Source organism: Chiloscyllium plagiosum, unplaced genomic scaffold, assembly GCF_037043375.1.
Source record: "Chiloscyllium plagiosum isolate Xiang-an unplaced genomic scaffold, Cpla_swu_hap1 HiC_scaffold_18, whole genome shotgun sequence".
NCBI lineage: Eukaryota > Metazoa > Chordata > Chondrichthyes > Orectolobiformes > Hemiscylliidae > Chiloscyllium > Chiloscyllium plagiosum.
The window spans coordinates 56,168,512-56,185,516 of NW_028270156.1; the positions used below are offsets into that span (position 1 = coordinate 56,168,512).

General features: G+C 42.6%; 1 protein-coding gene across 1 annotated transcript in view; it reads right to left on the minus strand.

Moving 5' to 3' along the window:
- ano9b (anoctamin 9b) overlaps positions 1–17,005 on the minus strand; it is a 208,235-nt gene that overhangs the window by 39,547 nt on the left and 151,683 nt on the right. The window contains exons 16-17 of the mRNA XM_087996676.1: positions 13,624–13,681; positions 3,787–3,884 (exon numbers count right to left, since the gene is read on the minus strand). Of these exons, the coding sequence (XP_087852802.1) occupies positions 3,787–3,884; positions 13,624–13,681 (156 nt within the window). The remainder of the gene's footprint in view (positions 1–3,786; positions 3,885–13,623; positions 13,682–17,005) is intronic.

The following is a 17,005-nucleotide window of genomic DNA, read 5'->3' on the forward strand; positions in this document are numbered from 1 at the left end:
TACTGAAAAAATGTTTGGACAAAGAAAAATTTACTTAGATTATAGCCTCTAATAATTTGCATTGACTGCATGTGCCAGTCAGATGTTACTTTTCATTTTGTTGGTCCATAAAGCATCTCACCTCTTACAATGTAATTTCTTTCCCATAGTCTCTCGCTCAAGGGATTTCTACTACCATATCCATTATACAATATTCATATTGTCACTAGAATCCTCAAATTCATCATTGCCATAGAACCCCTTCACTGTCAGTTGGAAATTATGCATTTCCCTCGTCCAGTTCCTATCAAATTGTTCATTATCTTTTCCACCATTACTCTTTTCTCTTTATTATTTATTGTGGGGGTCAGTTTAGCTCAGTTGGTGTGTGATGCTGACAGCATGGGTTCAATTCCCACACAAGTGTTTGTGTTTATATTTGGCTAATTTCATACCTATAATTGATATTTCCATACTAGCCAATGGCAAGATGCAGGATTAATGGGGACAGGGTCACACTGATTTAGAAGGTAACAGACGGACTGTAGCTAAGGAAAGGAAAATTGTATGGCACGATGGTTAAACAGCATCTAGGGTGAGAGAATGAATTGTACATGTGAGGGACTGTCAGCCATGTTGCCTATATGCAATTGGTAGTGTGGCTGCAGTGCAATGACGTTGCTGGTGAAAGGCAATGCTAAATTTCAACACTTGTCCAGCTGCAAGGCGATGTTTGAAAGACGGCTGCAAGGGATGCCACTCTTGTGGCAGATATACACTGAGTGGTGAATTGTTGTAGGAAGGATGTCATAATAAGATGGAGCAGAAGTCGGACTAGAGAGACACTATAAGCGAAAGGGAGGCAGTTAATGAGGTGAATTTGGTAAGATACGGCAAGAGGACTCACTGGGTCTCGCAGTATGAAACTCTCTAAAAAAAATTAACTAAACTTAAATTTAGCCAAAAGATTCTGCCTCATGATACTTTTTTGTGGATTGAGTTTATTAACTGCTCAGTCCTATAATTTTTAAAACCTATTTTTCTAATCAATCTGTCCAGAAATGTTATTACATACTTTTGGAGTAGGTGGAATTTTAACCCAGGTCTCCAGGGGTAGGGATATTAGCAGTGCACCACAAGAGGGCTCCTTGCTCAGTCTTATAACTTGTTTCACAAATAAGTCCCACCTCCTCCTCTTTTATTAACTTTTTATTATTAAAGTGCCATCAAATCTCATTAAATTAACAATGTATAAGCACTACCTAACAGACAGTGTAACAAGGACATTACTAGGAGGGGGTAGGAAGAGAGGGAGGAGATTACATTAAAATAAAGTGCTCCATTTTAAATTTTTATAGATATTTTATTTAACGTATTTTTCTAATCAATCTGTTCAGAGATATCACTACACACCTCAGGAATAGATGGAACTTGAAGCTGGGACACTACTACTGTGCCACAAGATAGCTCCACTGCTGTTTTTGTGTCTACCCAACCAATGAATTAGTCAATTAACCCAATTACCCATTTAATTACTTGTCACATTAGCACTTCAGCACTTACCCCAATGCTCCATGTAGACTAGTAATTTTAAACAACTCTGCAAACAACCAAATATTGCTACAAATACAGATTTAACTAATAAAATTAAACAACTAGCCTAAATGTAATTGATGATCCCCTTACACAAGGGGTCTTTCCTGCTGCTAAAAAGATGTTCAGCTTTGTAAGGTTAACATAGAGAGGTAGAATAGATAATGTGCCAGTGCCTGGTCTAGGAGGCCCAGGTTCAAGATCCACCTGCTCCAGAGGTGTGTAATACCAGCTCTGAACAGAATGATTAGAAAATATCTCGGGTACCTTATGGTGCAGTGGTAATATCCTTACCACTGGCTTCAGTTCAAGTTCTACCTGCTTCAGAGGAGAGCAATAGTATTTCTGAACAAGTTGATTAGGAAAATATCTAAAGGGTAGTTTATAAAATATGAAACTCTAGAATGGCATTAGTGATGTCAAATTAGCATTACATGCTGTTTGTCATCATGATCTGCTGTATCTGTATAATCTCCGTGACTTCGATAAATGTTTGCATATATTTACATACACCAGAAGTACATGTCTATATCATAGATACTAGTTTGGAAGCAAAATGGTATCTGTTAAGCTTAAAAAAAGGTACTATGAATGTTATGGTCTGCACCATAAAACCTTCATGTTAATCTTTCTATTCAAAGTGGCTTACTAATTCTGCTGCTTACCCATGTCTTCTCATTTTTTTCCTCTTTGTAAGAGGCTACAAATTTTTTTCACCAGCATAAATTTTTGGTTGAAATTTGCAGAAGTTATTCAAATCAGGGGGAAGCATTTATAGTTTAAACTAAATACAGAATGCTGTTGATTGTATATAGCATAATACAACCTAACAAATTAATGAACCTTTGGTGGCTAAGGGTGCCACAAAATGATCTTGTGTCTAAATGGTACCAAAGAGTGAAGAAGGCATTTGGTATGCTTTCCTTTATTGGTCAGACTATTGAGTAAAGGAGTTGGGAGGTCATGTTGCGGCTGTACAGGAAATTGGTGGGCCACTGTTGGAATATTGCGTGCAATTCTGGTCTCCTTCCTATCGGAAAGATGTTGTGAAACTTGAAAGGGTTCAGAAAAGATTTACAAGGATGTTGCCAGGGTTGAAGGGTTGAGCTATAGGGAGAGGCTGAACAGGCTGGGGCTGTTTTCCCTGGACCGTCGGTGGCTGAGGTGTGACCTTATAGAGGTTTACAAAATTATGAGGGGCATGGATAGGATAAACAGACAAAGTCTTTTCCCTGGGGTTGGGGAGTCCAGAACTAGAGGGCATAGGTTTAGGGTGAGAGGGGAAAGAAATAAAAGAGACCTAAGGGGCAACTTTTTCACGCAGAGGGTGGTATGTGTATGGAATGAGCTGCCAGAGGATCCGGTGGAGGCTGGTACAATTGCAACATTTAAGAGGCATTTGGATGGGTATATGAATAGGAAGGGTTTGGAGGGATATAGACCGGGTGCTGACAGGTAGGACTAGATTGGGCTGGGATATCTAGTTGGGTTGGACAGGTGGACCGAAGGGTCTGTTTCAATGCTGTACATCTCTATGACTCTATGTTTAATAGCTGTAAAATGGTGTCCTTAGTAGTATATTTTGCCAGGGCTCCTATAGGAAGGATGTTGTGAAACTTGAAAGGGTACAAAAGAGATTTACAAGGATGTTGCCAGGGTTGGAGGGTTTGAGCTATAGAGAGAGGCTAAATAGGCTGGGTCTAGTTTCCCTGGAGCATCGGAGGCTGAGGGGTGACCTTATAGAGGTTTATAAAATCATGAGGGGCATGGATAGGGTGAACAAACAAAGTCTTTTCCCTGGGGTGGGGGAGTCCAGAACTAGACGGCATAGGTTTAGGGTGAGAGGGGAAGAATTTAAAAGGGACCTAAGGGGCAACTTTTACACACAGAGGGTAGTGCATGTTTGGAATGAGCTGCCAGACGAAGTGGTGGAGGCTGGTAAATTTACATTTTAAAGGCATCTGGATGGGTACATGAATAGTAAGGATTTAGAGGGATATGGACCAAGTGTTGGCAGATGGGACTAGATTAGTTTAGGATATGAGGTCGGCATGGATGAGGTGGACCAAAGGGTCTGTTTCCATGCTGTGTATCTCTAAGACTCTATGACTGTATGACTTAACAGATTCAATTTGAGCAAAGTGTTATCTTGTATGTCATACATTTTGGCTTGTGTGATACAAACAAGTTTACTGCTGATGAAGTTAAACTTACGGAATAGTATACTCCATAGTGGTGCTCAGCAATTGTTTCAACACCATAATCATAGACATTTGAATTAAAAGATCCGCCATGCAGCCACTTGGATGGCACTAAAAAAGAGAACATGGGTGTCAACCATTGCTCTATTCATATGTTTGTTTACAGAGTTAATTGGGATGATTTTTACCCTACACGATTTGAAAATGCTTAGCACTCTGTCTGGAAGGAACCTGAGAGTATGGAAATGAAACAGTATTTGTGGGCATGTAATAGGGTAGTACAGCACCCAGCCTCTACATTCTGCATTAAGTGAGTAAATGCAGGCTTTTCTCTTTCATTACTTAAGACCCTTGCATTAGAGAGTGCAGTATATTCTTCAGCAGGTGGTCTCCAGCCAATAGCTGCAAGACCTGAAAACAGAAGCAGAAGATAATGCACCTTAAGACGTATGGCATTATATTCACCAACAACATCATATAGCAGCTATAATGGCCAGGATTAGCTTATGTCAACTGTTTTGGAATTTATTATTGCCCAAATCACGCTTTTACACTGTATGTTTTTGTGTGGCCATATAACAAGACCTTAAATTACCTCATCTAAGTTAGTCTGCAGATTGGGTATATATGCATCACTGCATATATAATTCCAAACATTTGTGATTACCTTTATGCTAAAACAATAAGTTGGTACTACAAGATCAAGGCCAATGCTACAGAAAGACATCACCAAAATAAGGGTGAAATATAGGTGGCAAAGACTTCTTCTCTTTGATATGTCCAAGAAACTTAGGGAAGATGCATGGACCGAAATAGTGCCAATACAATAGAAGGGTGTGCTGTTTACTTCATAAAAAATGGAACCTTCTGATCTCCAATTGATCAAAGTAGAATTCATGACATAATGCCCATGGAGCGCTTTAAGCAACTTAAAATTACTTGTAAGCTCTTCAATTTGGATCATGAGAAAAAAAAGTCAAAGGATGAAGAAATGCAGGAAATATCAATTAAAAATATAACAAACAAACAAATACACTTCAACAAAATGCTAAAAAGGATCCAGAAAGTAAACATGCAAATATGTGGGCAATACTTGGACATTTAACAGCTTTACAGGAAAATTTTCTTCGCATTCATTTGTGGGATGTGGGCATTGCTGGCTGCCCAGCATTTATTGCTCATCCGTAGTTGCCTTTGAGAAGATGGTGGTGAGCTGCCTTTTTGAACCACTATAGTCCATTGCTGTGGGTTGACTCAAAATACCATTAGGGTGGGAATTCCAGAATTTTGATCCAGTGACCATGATATATTTTCAAGTCAGGAATGATGAGTGGCTTAGAGGAGATCTTGTAGTTGGTGAAGTTCCCATGTATCTTCTGCCCTTATCCTTCTCGATGGAAGTGGCCTTGTGTTTGGAAGATTATATCTAAGGATGTTGATGAATTGCTGCAGTACATCTTATAGATAGAACACATTGCTGCTACTGAGCATCGGTGGTGGAGGGTGTGGATGTTTGTAGATGTAGTACCAGTCAAGCATCTGCTTTGTCCTGGATGCTGTCAAGCTTCTTGAGTGTTGTTAGAGCTGCACCCATTCAGGCAAATGTGGAATATTCCCCTTAACCATATCAGGTTTCTGTTCATTAACTACAGCTCCACCTTCAGCAATATATTACCAATCAAACTACTCTCAAATATCTGAGACCTGGATCTCTGCTCTGCTCTTTGCAACTGGATTCTCAATTTCCTGACCCACTGAAATCAGTGAGAATGGGCAATAGCACCTCCTCCATGACAATCCTCAACACTGGTGCTCCGCAAGGCTGCACATTCAGCCCCTTACTATATTCCCATGGCTGTGTGGCCAAATTTCATCCTAACTCCATCTACAAGTTCTTTGACGACAACACGGCGGCACGGTGGCACAGGGGTTAGCACTGTTGCCTCACATCGCCAGAGACTCGGGTTCAATTCCTGCCTCAGGTGACTCTCTATGTGGAGTTTGCACATTCTCCCTGTGTCTGCGTGGGTTTCCTCCAGGTGCTCCGGTTTCCTCCCACAATCCAAAAAATGTGCAGGTTAGGTGAATTGGCCATGCTAAATTGCCCGTAGTGTTAGGTGAAGGGGTAAATGTAAGGGAATGGGTCTGGGTGGGTTACGCTTCGGCGGGTCGGTGTGGACTCGTTGGGCTGAAGGACCTGTTTCCACCCTGTAAGTAATCTAATCTAATCTAATCTAAAACACCATGGTTGGTTGGATCTCAAACAATGGTTAGACAGAACACAGGAAAGAGATAGAGTACTTGGTGGTGTGTTGTAAAGATAACAATCTCTCCTCAATGTCAGCAAACCTAAAGAGCTGTTATTGACTTTGGGAAGAGACAACAAAACTGCAGATGCTGGAATCCAAGGTAGATAAGCAGGAGGCTGGAAGAACACAGGAAGCCAGGCAGTATCAAGAGGTGGAGTCAATGTTTTGGGTGTAACCCTTCAGGAATTAGCGAGAAGATTTGTAGCTCAGGTTGAGGTTTTGGATGTAGGTTTGCTTGCTGAGCTGAAAGGTTCATTTCCAGACGTTTTGTTATCTTACTAGGTAACATCTTCAGTGGACCTTAGGCGAAGCAATGCTGAAAATTCCTGCTTTCTATTTAAATGTTTGGGCTTCTTTGGGTTGGTGATGTCATTTCCTGTGGCGATGTTATTTCCTGTGGTGAAGTCACTCCCTGTTCCTTTTCTCAGGGGGGTGGTAGATGGGGTCTAACTTGATGTGTTTGTTGATAGAGTTCCGGTTGGAATGCTATGCTTCTAGGAGTTCTCGTGCGTGTCTTTGTTTGGCTTGTCCTAGGATGGATGTATTGTCCCAGTCGAAGTGGTGCCTTTCTCATCTGTATGTGAGGATACTAGTGAGAGAGGGTCATGTCTTTTTGTGGCTAGATTCTTCAGGAATCACTGACTTCAGGAAGCAAGCTTGAGACCACGCCCCTATCTACAAAATGGAGTTTAACTTTCCACAAATGACAATCACCAACAATTTTTCCTGGTCCACCCACATTGATGCAACAGTCAAGAGGACACAACAAAGCTTCTACTTCCTCAGGAGGCTAAGGAAATTTAGCATGAACGTAAAGACTCTTATCAATTTTTATAGATTGTTCTGAAGATGTGGGTGTACTGTACCTTTAGGGGAGTTAAAAGCTGGTAGAGCTACCTGACAGCACCAAGTGTTCTAAACAAAATACTTGGTTGAAAGCTAAATTAGCGGGTTGCCCAGAAACGACAAAACAGATTTGAATTAGGTTAATCAGTTTAAATTATATCCCAAAAAATACCAAACTCCAATCCAGTTTGAATTTAGTATATTGACAATCTTAAAAAACCAATGACACAATCTAATGCTTTGGGGGTATAAGACCAGGGAAAATTGAATAGTTGAGAGAAGAACTGCCAAGCCAACAATATCTGCACACTGCCCAGAAAAAATAGCTCTCTTAAAAGGTACCTTTATCGATCAATAGCCTGTGAAGCAGTATCCCCAAGGAGAAGAAAGGAAGACTGAAATACAGAGAAGAACAAAAGCTAGGTAAAAACAATGACTGCAGATGCTGGAAACCAGATTCTGGATTAGTGGTGCTGGAAGAGCACAGCAGTTCAGGCAGCACCCAAGGAGCAGTAAAATCGACGTTTCGGGCAAAAGCCCTTCATCAGGAATAAAGGCAGAGAGCCTGAATGGTGGAGAGATAAGCTAGAGGAGGGTGGAGGTGGGGAGAAAGTAGCATAGAGTACAATAGGTGAGTGGGTGAGGGGATGAAGGTGATAGATCAGGGAGGAGGGTGGAGTGGATAGGTGGAAAAGAAGATAGGCAGGTAGGACAAGTCATGGGGACAGTGCTGAGCTGGAAGTTTGGAACTAGGGTGAGGTGGGGGAAGGGGAAATGAGGAAACTGTTGAAGTCCACATTGATGCATTGGGGTTGAAGTGTTCCGAGGTGGAAGATGAGGCGTTCTTCCTCCAGGTGTCTGGTGGTGAGGGAGCGGCGGTGAAGGAGGCCCAGGACCTCCATGTCCTCGGCAGAGTGGGAGGGGGAGTTGGAATGTTGGGCCACAGGGCAGTGTGATTGATTGGTGCGGGTGTCCCGGAGATGTTCCCTAAAGCGCTCTGCTAGGAGGCGTCCAGTCTCCCCAATGTAGAGGAGACCGCATCGGGAGCAACGGATACAATAAATGATATTGGTGGATGTGCAGGTAAAACTTTGATGGATGTGGAAGGCTCCTTTAGGGCCTTGGATGGAGGTGAGGAAGGAGGTGTGGGCGCAGGTTTTGCAATTCCTGCGGTGGCAGGGGAAGGTGCCAGTTTGGGAGGGTGGGTGTGGACCTGACCAGGTAGTCACGGAGGGAACGGTCTTTGCAGAAGGCGGAAACGGGTGGGGGGGGAAATATATCCCTGGTGGTGGGGTCTTTTTGGAGGTGGCAGAAATGTTGGCGGATGATTTGGTTTATGCGAAGGTTGGTAGGGTGGAAGGTGAGCACCAGGGGGGTTCTGTCCTTGTTACGGTTGGAGGGGTGGGGTCTGAGGGCGGAGGTGTGGGATGTGGACAAAATGCATTGGAGGGCATCTTTAACCACGTGGGAAGGGAAATTGCGGTCTCTAAAGAAGAAGGCCATCTGGTGTGTTCTGTGGTGGAACTGGTCCTCCTGGGAGCAGATACGGCGGAGGCGGAGGCAGAGGAATTGGGAATACGGGATGGCATTTTTGCAAGAGGTAGGGTGAACAAAAGCAAGCTGCCTAGTTTTGAGATAAGAAGTTCTGTTTTTTATAAATCTTAATCAGAGGGTTTTATCGGACTGGTATTGTAGAGGAGAAAGTAAAAGATAGGTCAGAGGAAGGAATTTTAAATAGTTGTTAATTATTCTCTGTTATACTTGAAGAAATAAAGTTGCTAATTTTTACTTTGAATAGTCCTTGGCCTCTCGAACTTTCACAGATTACTGTACAGGATAAATCTTTTCTGTGTTGCTGGTTTATATTAAGCTGAAGAGTTTACCCTGTGTCGTAAGAATCTGGGGGCTCGGTTCCAATCCAAGGTAGATAAGCAGGAGGCTTGAAGAACACAGCAAGCCAGGCAGCATCAAGAGGTGGAGAAGTTAATGTTTCCGGTGTAACCCTTCTTCAGGACTCATTGACTTCAGGAAGCAAGCTTGAGGGCACGCCCCTCTCTACATCAATGTAGCTGAGGTGGAGGTTGGCGAGAGTTTCAAGTTTCCATGAGTGACAATCACCAACAATCTTTCCTGGTCCACCCACATTATTGCAATGGTCAAAAGGACACAACAACACTTCTACTTCCTCAGGAGGCTAAGGAAATTTGGCATGAACGTAAAGACTCTTATCAATTTTTATAGAGTTTGTATACCCCAGTCCAACACCAGCATCTCCAAATCATGACTATTATCAACACTACTAATTGCTGGCTTAAAGTGGAGAGGATCGCCAAGAAGATCGTACATATCGACACTGGCATCAAGTTTCTACAGAAATGCAGGCAAGCAGGAAAGATTCCAAAAAGATTACGGATCATGAACCCACTCAAGTCAACATATAATACAGACTACGCAGAGAAACTTTGCCACCGCACCTCTCGCAAACTCCTCAATCATCTTGTGCACTAACACTACAGCAGGCGCCACAACATTGAAATTCAGATGGAGTCCACACTCTCATCCTGCACTCAGGATACAGCAGTACAATTACACGACATTGCCAAACAGACAAGGCGACAAAACCACACCACTTACATGCACACCAAGAACAAAAAACTGGAAAAACTTGGCATTCTGACCAGTAGCAGCAAAGCCCACCCTGGCACTACAGTGGATAACATTATCCCTGCGGGGAAGTCTACTATCAACTTATCGGACCACACCTTTCGCATACACTGGATCTGTTCAGATGAGGAGGAACGTGACGGGCATCTGGAAGTACTCAGGGATGCCCTCATAAGAACAGGGTATGATGCTCAACTCATCTACCACCAGTTTTGACATGCCACAGCAAGGACCTCCTCAGGAGACAGACACCTGTTGCAACCGACAGGATAGCCTTCGTTGTCCAGTACTTCCCAGGAGCTCAAAAACTACGCCATGTTCTTTGTGACCTGCAACACATTATCAATGAGGGTGAGCACCTTGTCAAGACCTTCCCCACACCTCCACTGCTTGTCTTTAAACAACCGCCAAACCTCAAATAGATCATTGTTCGTAGCAAGCTGCCCAGCTTTCTAGACAACTCCTTACAACCCATTCAAAGTAGGCGCTGCAAGACATGTCAGAGTGTGGACACCTCCTACCATATATGTGGCAGGTACTCAAGTGACTCAGCCAATATTGTCTATCTTATATGTTGCAGGCAAGGATGCCTTGAGGCATGGTACATTGTGGAAACTGGGCAAAGGCTACGGCAATGAATGAATGGGCACAGCACAACAATCAACAGACAGGAGTGTTTCCTCCCAGTTGGGGAACACTTCAGTAGTCCAGGACATTTGACCTCGGACTTTCGGGTGACCATCCTCCAAGGCGGACTTCGGGACAGGCAACAGTGAAAAGTGGCCGAGCAGAGGCTAACAGCCCATGGAGAGGGCCTCAACCGGGACCTTGGGTTCATGTCACACAACAGGTGACCACCATTGCACTATACACACACACAGACAGTCCTATACACACACACATACACGCAACTCCTATACACACACATACACACGGACACACGTATACACAGACATGCACACAGACACTCACACACGCTCCTACAGATACACACCCCCACACTGACCCCCTCACAGACTTAGACATTCTACACTCACATACACACACATACACTCTCGCTCACACTCACAACCCCCACCCCAGGCAGACAGACAGACACACATACACACATAAACATATACGTTTGTGGGGTGAATTTGTACTTGCAGAGTTACATTGTACTTTGCTCAAAAACTGCATGAATTCATGTAAGACTCTGTTAACTCACTTTTTAGCTTAGAATCAGTCTAAACATTATGGCACAGGCAGAGAACACAGGGGGCTAACACCTTCAACATTATCTGGCTAACACCAATTGTTACAATTAACCTGAGACTGTAACTTTTAAAAAAAGGTTTTGTGATTTACATATGAAAGAAGTGACACTATCATGGTATTCGAACAGATGAAAGACTCAACAAACAATCAAGATATTTTTCAATGTATAATTTCAGTTACATCACACTGTAAACATTTGCTATAAATTCTGTGTCTTACAACTGTGTCCTCCACAACCACCTGATGACGGAGCGGCGCTCCGAAAGCTAGTGTGCTTCTAATTAAACCTGTTGGACTATAACCTGGTGTTGTGTGATTTTTAACTTTGTACACCCCAGTCGAACACCAGCATCTCCAAATCAATTTTATAGATGCACCATAGAAAGCATTCTATCTAGATGCACCACAACGTGGTATTAAATCTACTCTGCCCAGGATCATAAGAAACTAAAGAGAGTTGTGAACACAGCTCAGTCCATCACGCAGGCCAACCCTCAATCCATTGACTCCATTTAAACTTCCTGCTGCCTTGGAAAGGATGCCAACATAATCAAAGACCCCTCACCCTGATTATAATATCTTCCAACCTCTTCCTTTGGGCAGAAGATACAAAAGCTTAAACACACGTATCAACAGACTCAAGAACTACTTCTTCCCTGCTGTTATTAGACTTCTGAATGGAACTCTCAATTTTTCAATTTAATGTTAATCTCGCTCTTTGTGCACCTTCTCTGCAGCCATAATGTTGTACTTCTCGCTCTGTTCTATTACCCCTATGCACTTTGTTTGGTTTGACCTGTCTGTTCTGCATGCAAAGCAAAACTTTTTACTGTACTTAGGTACATGTAACAATGATAAACCAAATCAAATCAAAAATTTCAACACACTCCTGACTTGTGTCTTATAGATGATGAGCAGGCTTTGGGGAATTGGGGGGGTGGGTGACTAGCCTCTGACCTGCTTTTGCAGCCACTGTGTTTATGTGGTGGGTCCAGTTGAGTTTTTGGTCAATGGTAACCCCCAGAATGTTGATAGTGGAGGATTTAGTGATGGTAACTCCATTTGAATTTCAATGGGCAGTGGTTAGATTATCTCTTGTTGGTACTGAACATAACCTGGCATGTGTGTAGCACAAATGTTACTAGCCACTTGTCAGCCCAAGCCTGGATATTGTCCAGATCTGGTTGCATTTGAAAAGGACATGCTTCAATATCTGAGGAGTTATGAATGATGCTAAGCATTGTGCAATTATCAGTAACAATGGAGGGAAGGTCAGTGGTGAAGCAGCTGAAGATGGTTGGACCTCAGGCACTTTCCTGAGGAATTACTGCAGAGATGTCCTGGAGCTAAGGTGACTGACCTCCAACAACCACGACTTTCTTTCTGTGTGCCAGTATAACTCCAACCAGTGGAGAGTTTGCCCCGATACCCATTCATTTCCATTTTTCTAGAGTTCCTTGATGTCACAGTGGGTCAAATGCCGCCTTGATGTCTAAGGCTGTCACTCTAACCTCACCTCTGGAATTCAGCTCTTTTGCCCATATTTCAACTAAGGCTGTAATTAGATCAGAAACTAAGTGGTCCTGGTAGAACCCAGAGTTGGCGTCACTGAGCTGCTTGATAGAACTGTTCATGATACTTTCCATCACTTTACAGATGATCAAGAGAAGACTGATGGGGCAGTAATTGGTTGGGTTGGATATGTCCTGCTTTTTGTGTATAGGACATAACCTTCCTGGTAAATCCTATACGTTGTTAGATAGATGTCAGCACTGTAACTGTACTGGAAAAGCTTGACTAGGGGAGCAGCAAGTTCTGGAGCACAAGTCTTTAGTCCTATTGCCAGAATGTTGTCAGGACCCACTGCCTTTGCATTATCCAGTGTCTCCTTGATATCACGCAGAACAAATCAAATTGGCTGAAGACAGGTATATGTAATGCTGGAGACCACTGGAAGAGGCCAAGATTAATCATCCACATGGCACTTCTAGCTGATGGTTATTGCAGATGCCTTAGCCTTAACTTTTGCACTGATGTGCCTGGCTCTTCCTGTAGTGAGTTATTTAATTGTCCACCAGCATTCAAAACTGGATGGCAGGACTGCAAAGCTTAGTTCTAATCCACTCGTTGCAGGATTGCTTAGCTCTATCACTTGCTATTTATGCTGTTTGGCATGCAAGTTGTCCTATTTGGTAGCTTCATCAGGTTGACACCCCATTTTCAGGTATGCTTGGTGCTGCCTCTGGTATGCCCTCTTGTACTCTCCTTTGAACCAGGTCGATTCCCTGGCTTGATGGCAATGGCTGAGTGGGGGACATGCCAGACCATGAGGTTGCAGATTGTGCTGGAGTTCAGTTCTGCTGCTGTTATTGGCCTACAGTGTTTCATGGATGCCCAATCTTGAGTTGCTAGATCTGTTCAAAGTCTATCCAATTTAGCATTGTGATAGTGCCACATAACAGTAAGAAAATAATCTGTGAAGCTTGAAAATCTTTTTTATACTCAGAATATTTAACTATTCTTCCTCAGAAAGGATATGAAAAAGAGCTATCCCTGAAATTTGATTGTATAAACAGATAAGCAATTTAGACAATATTTTAAAAAGAAACTAGATAAAAGGTGTTCAATATACTAGTCGAAATTATTTTCCCTAGGTTTTCTATATAATAAACAACTCATTAACCTGTATTGATAATTACATTCACGGTAACATATAGTGTATGTATTTATGTTTCTCAAAAGGGAATGTAAAGAATCAGGAATTGTTTGCTCACCTCTTCTAATCGCCACTTGTTAGCTACTCTCGCATAATTACCTGGATGCCCATTGATCCTAACAGAGAAATAAGTTAATTACGAAAGTTAATTACAGGATACTAATACTACACATGCACTGCAAGTGAACTACCACTGTACCCTCACATGGAATTGTACTCTGTATTCATGAAAAAAATGTGAATGGAGACAAAATCAATGGGCTGAACTTTGCTGGATTTTGTTTTGGCTCAATGAGAGTTTTTGGAAGGGATTCTCGCCAAAAAAACCAGTGAGATTTTCCATCATATCTTACCAAATGCATCTTACTATCTCTCTAGCCCACCCCACGGCATTCTTCATGTCCAATTCTATCCCCATATTACTATATACAACCTGACACTCATTGATATTTCCCTCAAAGGACCAGCATTGCTTATGTCCACACAATCTTTAAAAGCCCATTGCATAAGTATGGTTCCTGACAATTGCTCTGGACATGGCAGACAGACAAAATGGGTGCTTTTGTTTTGAGGATAGGGACATAGAAGTGGATGTGGTGGTGCAGATGCAAGATGTTCTTTCTCCTGGCACCAGATCATGCTTGGTTTGAGTTTGCCACCCAGGTCAGTGCTGTCTTAGCTGTCTAAAGGAATGACGGCAGTGTAGGAAAAATTTGAATTACTTTTTCCACGACAACCGTCTTTTCTTTGATACCTCCCACTGACCATGTCCAGGCCCTTTGAAGGAGGTATGGGAGGCTGGCCTTGACTCACTATACCAGAAAACTCTGAGCACACAGTACCTCTGTTGATATGACTCATGATTTTTGAAAACCATGAGAAGCTTCCTGGCTCTGTGTTTAACAAATGACTAAAGCAAGACAATATAAGGGAAGCTATGAGAATTCAGCTAAGTCCAGAATGAGTAAGCGCTGAGATGACAAGCAAAAAGCCCAGAGATGCAGCCTGGTTCAGTCGATGATCTGGACATGTGTCCCTGAGTGCACGATGTCCTTGCAGCAGCCATTACAATGATAGTTGTCAGTGTAGCCTTAAGTGCAGATTGAAGTGCAGAGGTGTCAAAAGCTGGTTTGGAGATGTACCATGAGGGTTGTTAGAGACTGGAATATGATGAATGCAAACATATGGTATGTATTGTCAATGCCCATGAAGGGTACCCAATGATGCTGGCACCCAGTGTCCAAGATTGAGACTTCACAGACAGCAACGAGCTCAAGTTTCCAGTAAACAGATAATATGTTGAGAATTCTTGATGTCTAACTTAGTTGGTATGTTTGGTAAATTGACAAGATGGATATTAGTGAGTCAAGTTGTGGTGTTAAAAAAGCATTTACTAAGTTATAATTCCCTTTAATTGGCAAGTCACTGTTGCCTAGTGAGAAACATGCCACGCTGCTTGGCGAAAGCATAAAAGATGTAGCAAGATGCTCCCTTCATCGAGATAGGTATTGCCAGACTTCCTGATGAAGGGCTTATGCCCGAAACGCCAATTCTCCTGTTCCTCGGTTGCTACCTGACCTGCTGTGCTTTTCCAGCACCACCCTCTTGAGTCTGATCTCCAGCATCTGCAGTCTTCACTTTCTCCTTGCCAGACTTCTCATCTGCTTCTGCCACATGTCTCAACTTAGCCCAATATAGTGATTGCAACAAGGTCAGCCAGGACGACCTCATAGGATATTAGTTCCCTGATTGGTGCTGTTAAGCTAGTTCAATCAGCTAGTCTTGCCTGACAGATATTAACAAGTGTGTTTAGAAAAAGAAAAAAAAAATTAACAAGTGTGTTCCCTTTGATGTGAAGGGCTCTGCTTGTCACTGGCCACTCGGGTGTTTCTTCGCTTTCTGGTGGTGGAAACTGAATAAAGATTCGTACACATTGTGTCTCTCACTGTGTCTCACACCTGCACACACACAACATGGGTGCTGGGGAAAAAATAAGCAGTTAGGCGGTAGTGTGGGGGTAGAAAAGGAAAAGAAAAAAATCAGGAGTGTCAAAAAAAATTTTAAAAAGAACATGAGTGTCAGCGGTTCTGTTCACTCTGAGAGATGCCTCTGAGGGAGCTGGATCAGAGTGGAGTGAAGGGAAGGAAAAGAAAAAAAAAGAGAAAAAAATTAACAAGTGTATTTAGAAAAAGAAAAAAAGTAATAAGTGTGTTCCCTTTGATGTGAAGGGCATTGCTTGTCACTGGCCATTTGGGTGTTTCCTTTCCTCCTGGTGGTGTAAACTGAATAAAGATTTGTGCACCTTTTGTCTTTCACTGTGTCTCACACCTGCACACACACACATGGGTGCGGGGGAATAAATAAGCACTACCGCAGTTAGGCGGTAATGTGGGGGTAACAAAAAAACAGGAGAAAAAATATTAACTAATGTGTTAAGAAAGAAAATTAACAGGAATGTCCAAGATTCTGTTCACGCTGAGAGCTGGTTCTGAGGAAACCAGACCAGTGTCAATTACTGTGCACATGTAAATGAAGGGTGACTTTGTGATGGTGTACTGGTCTCTGTGGAGTTATTTCTGTGCTTTTGAGACAAAAAAAGTGCTCCTGAAGAAATTTGCTTGCAACAGTCATCTTTGAGTTGGGCTACATATTTCTTGGCACGATACCATTATTTGGGAGGCTTGACTCGTTCAATCCTGCCATTGAAGACTGAGCCCACTATGTGGAAAGAATATGTTATTTTTTTCTGGACAAATGACAGTGGGGCAGATGAAAAGCAATGAGTCATTTTCCTGACCACTTGTGGATCCGCAGCTTTTTTTGGTTATTAGCAGCCTAACTTTTCCTGAAGCACCAAATACTAAAACTCTTTCAAGAATTAATAGATTTAGTTAAGGAATATAATGACCCAGGTCTCCTCTAATTCTGAGATGCTATGGTTTTACTCGGCAGTTTGAGAGTGGGCACAATCTGTGTTGGGAATTTTGATGAAGACAACTGGCAGGGTCATGGTTTAACCCTTAATGAGATGCTGAGAGACTGTTTGGTATATGGAATTAATGATGTCACCATGCAAAAGCACCTACTAGCTGAAGCCCACCTGGCCTTCAAACAGACACTACAATTGACTGTCATGAGAAAATGCTGCAAATGGAGCTTATGAGTTAAAGGGTATGCCAATGGAAGTGGACACCCTGCCAGGCTGATTGAGCTTGGGGAACACCACTTGAGCAAAGACAATTGAATAGCCTCACTCAGGACATTTCCTGAACTCCAGGTAAACCTACAGCAAAACCCCAAAATAAAGCCAAGCCTTGACCAAACGGTTAACATTTTTTCAGGATCTGGTCTTGTAGTTGCTGCCGGTATGCGGACTCAGGACAGCAAAAGAATCTATCTAGCTTGAGTAAGAGGACTCATAGGCCGGTATCCAAGAGAGT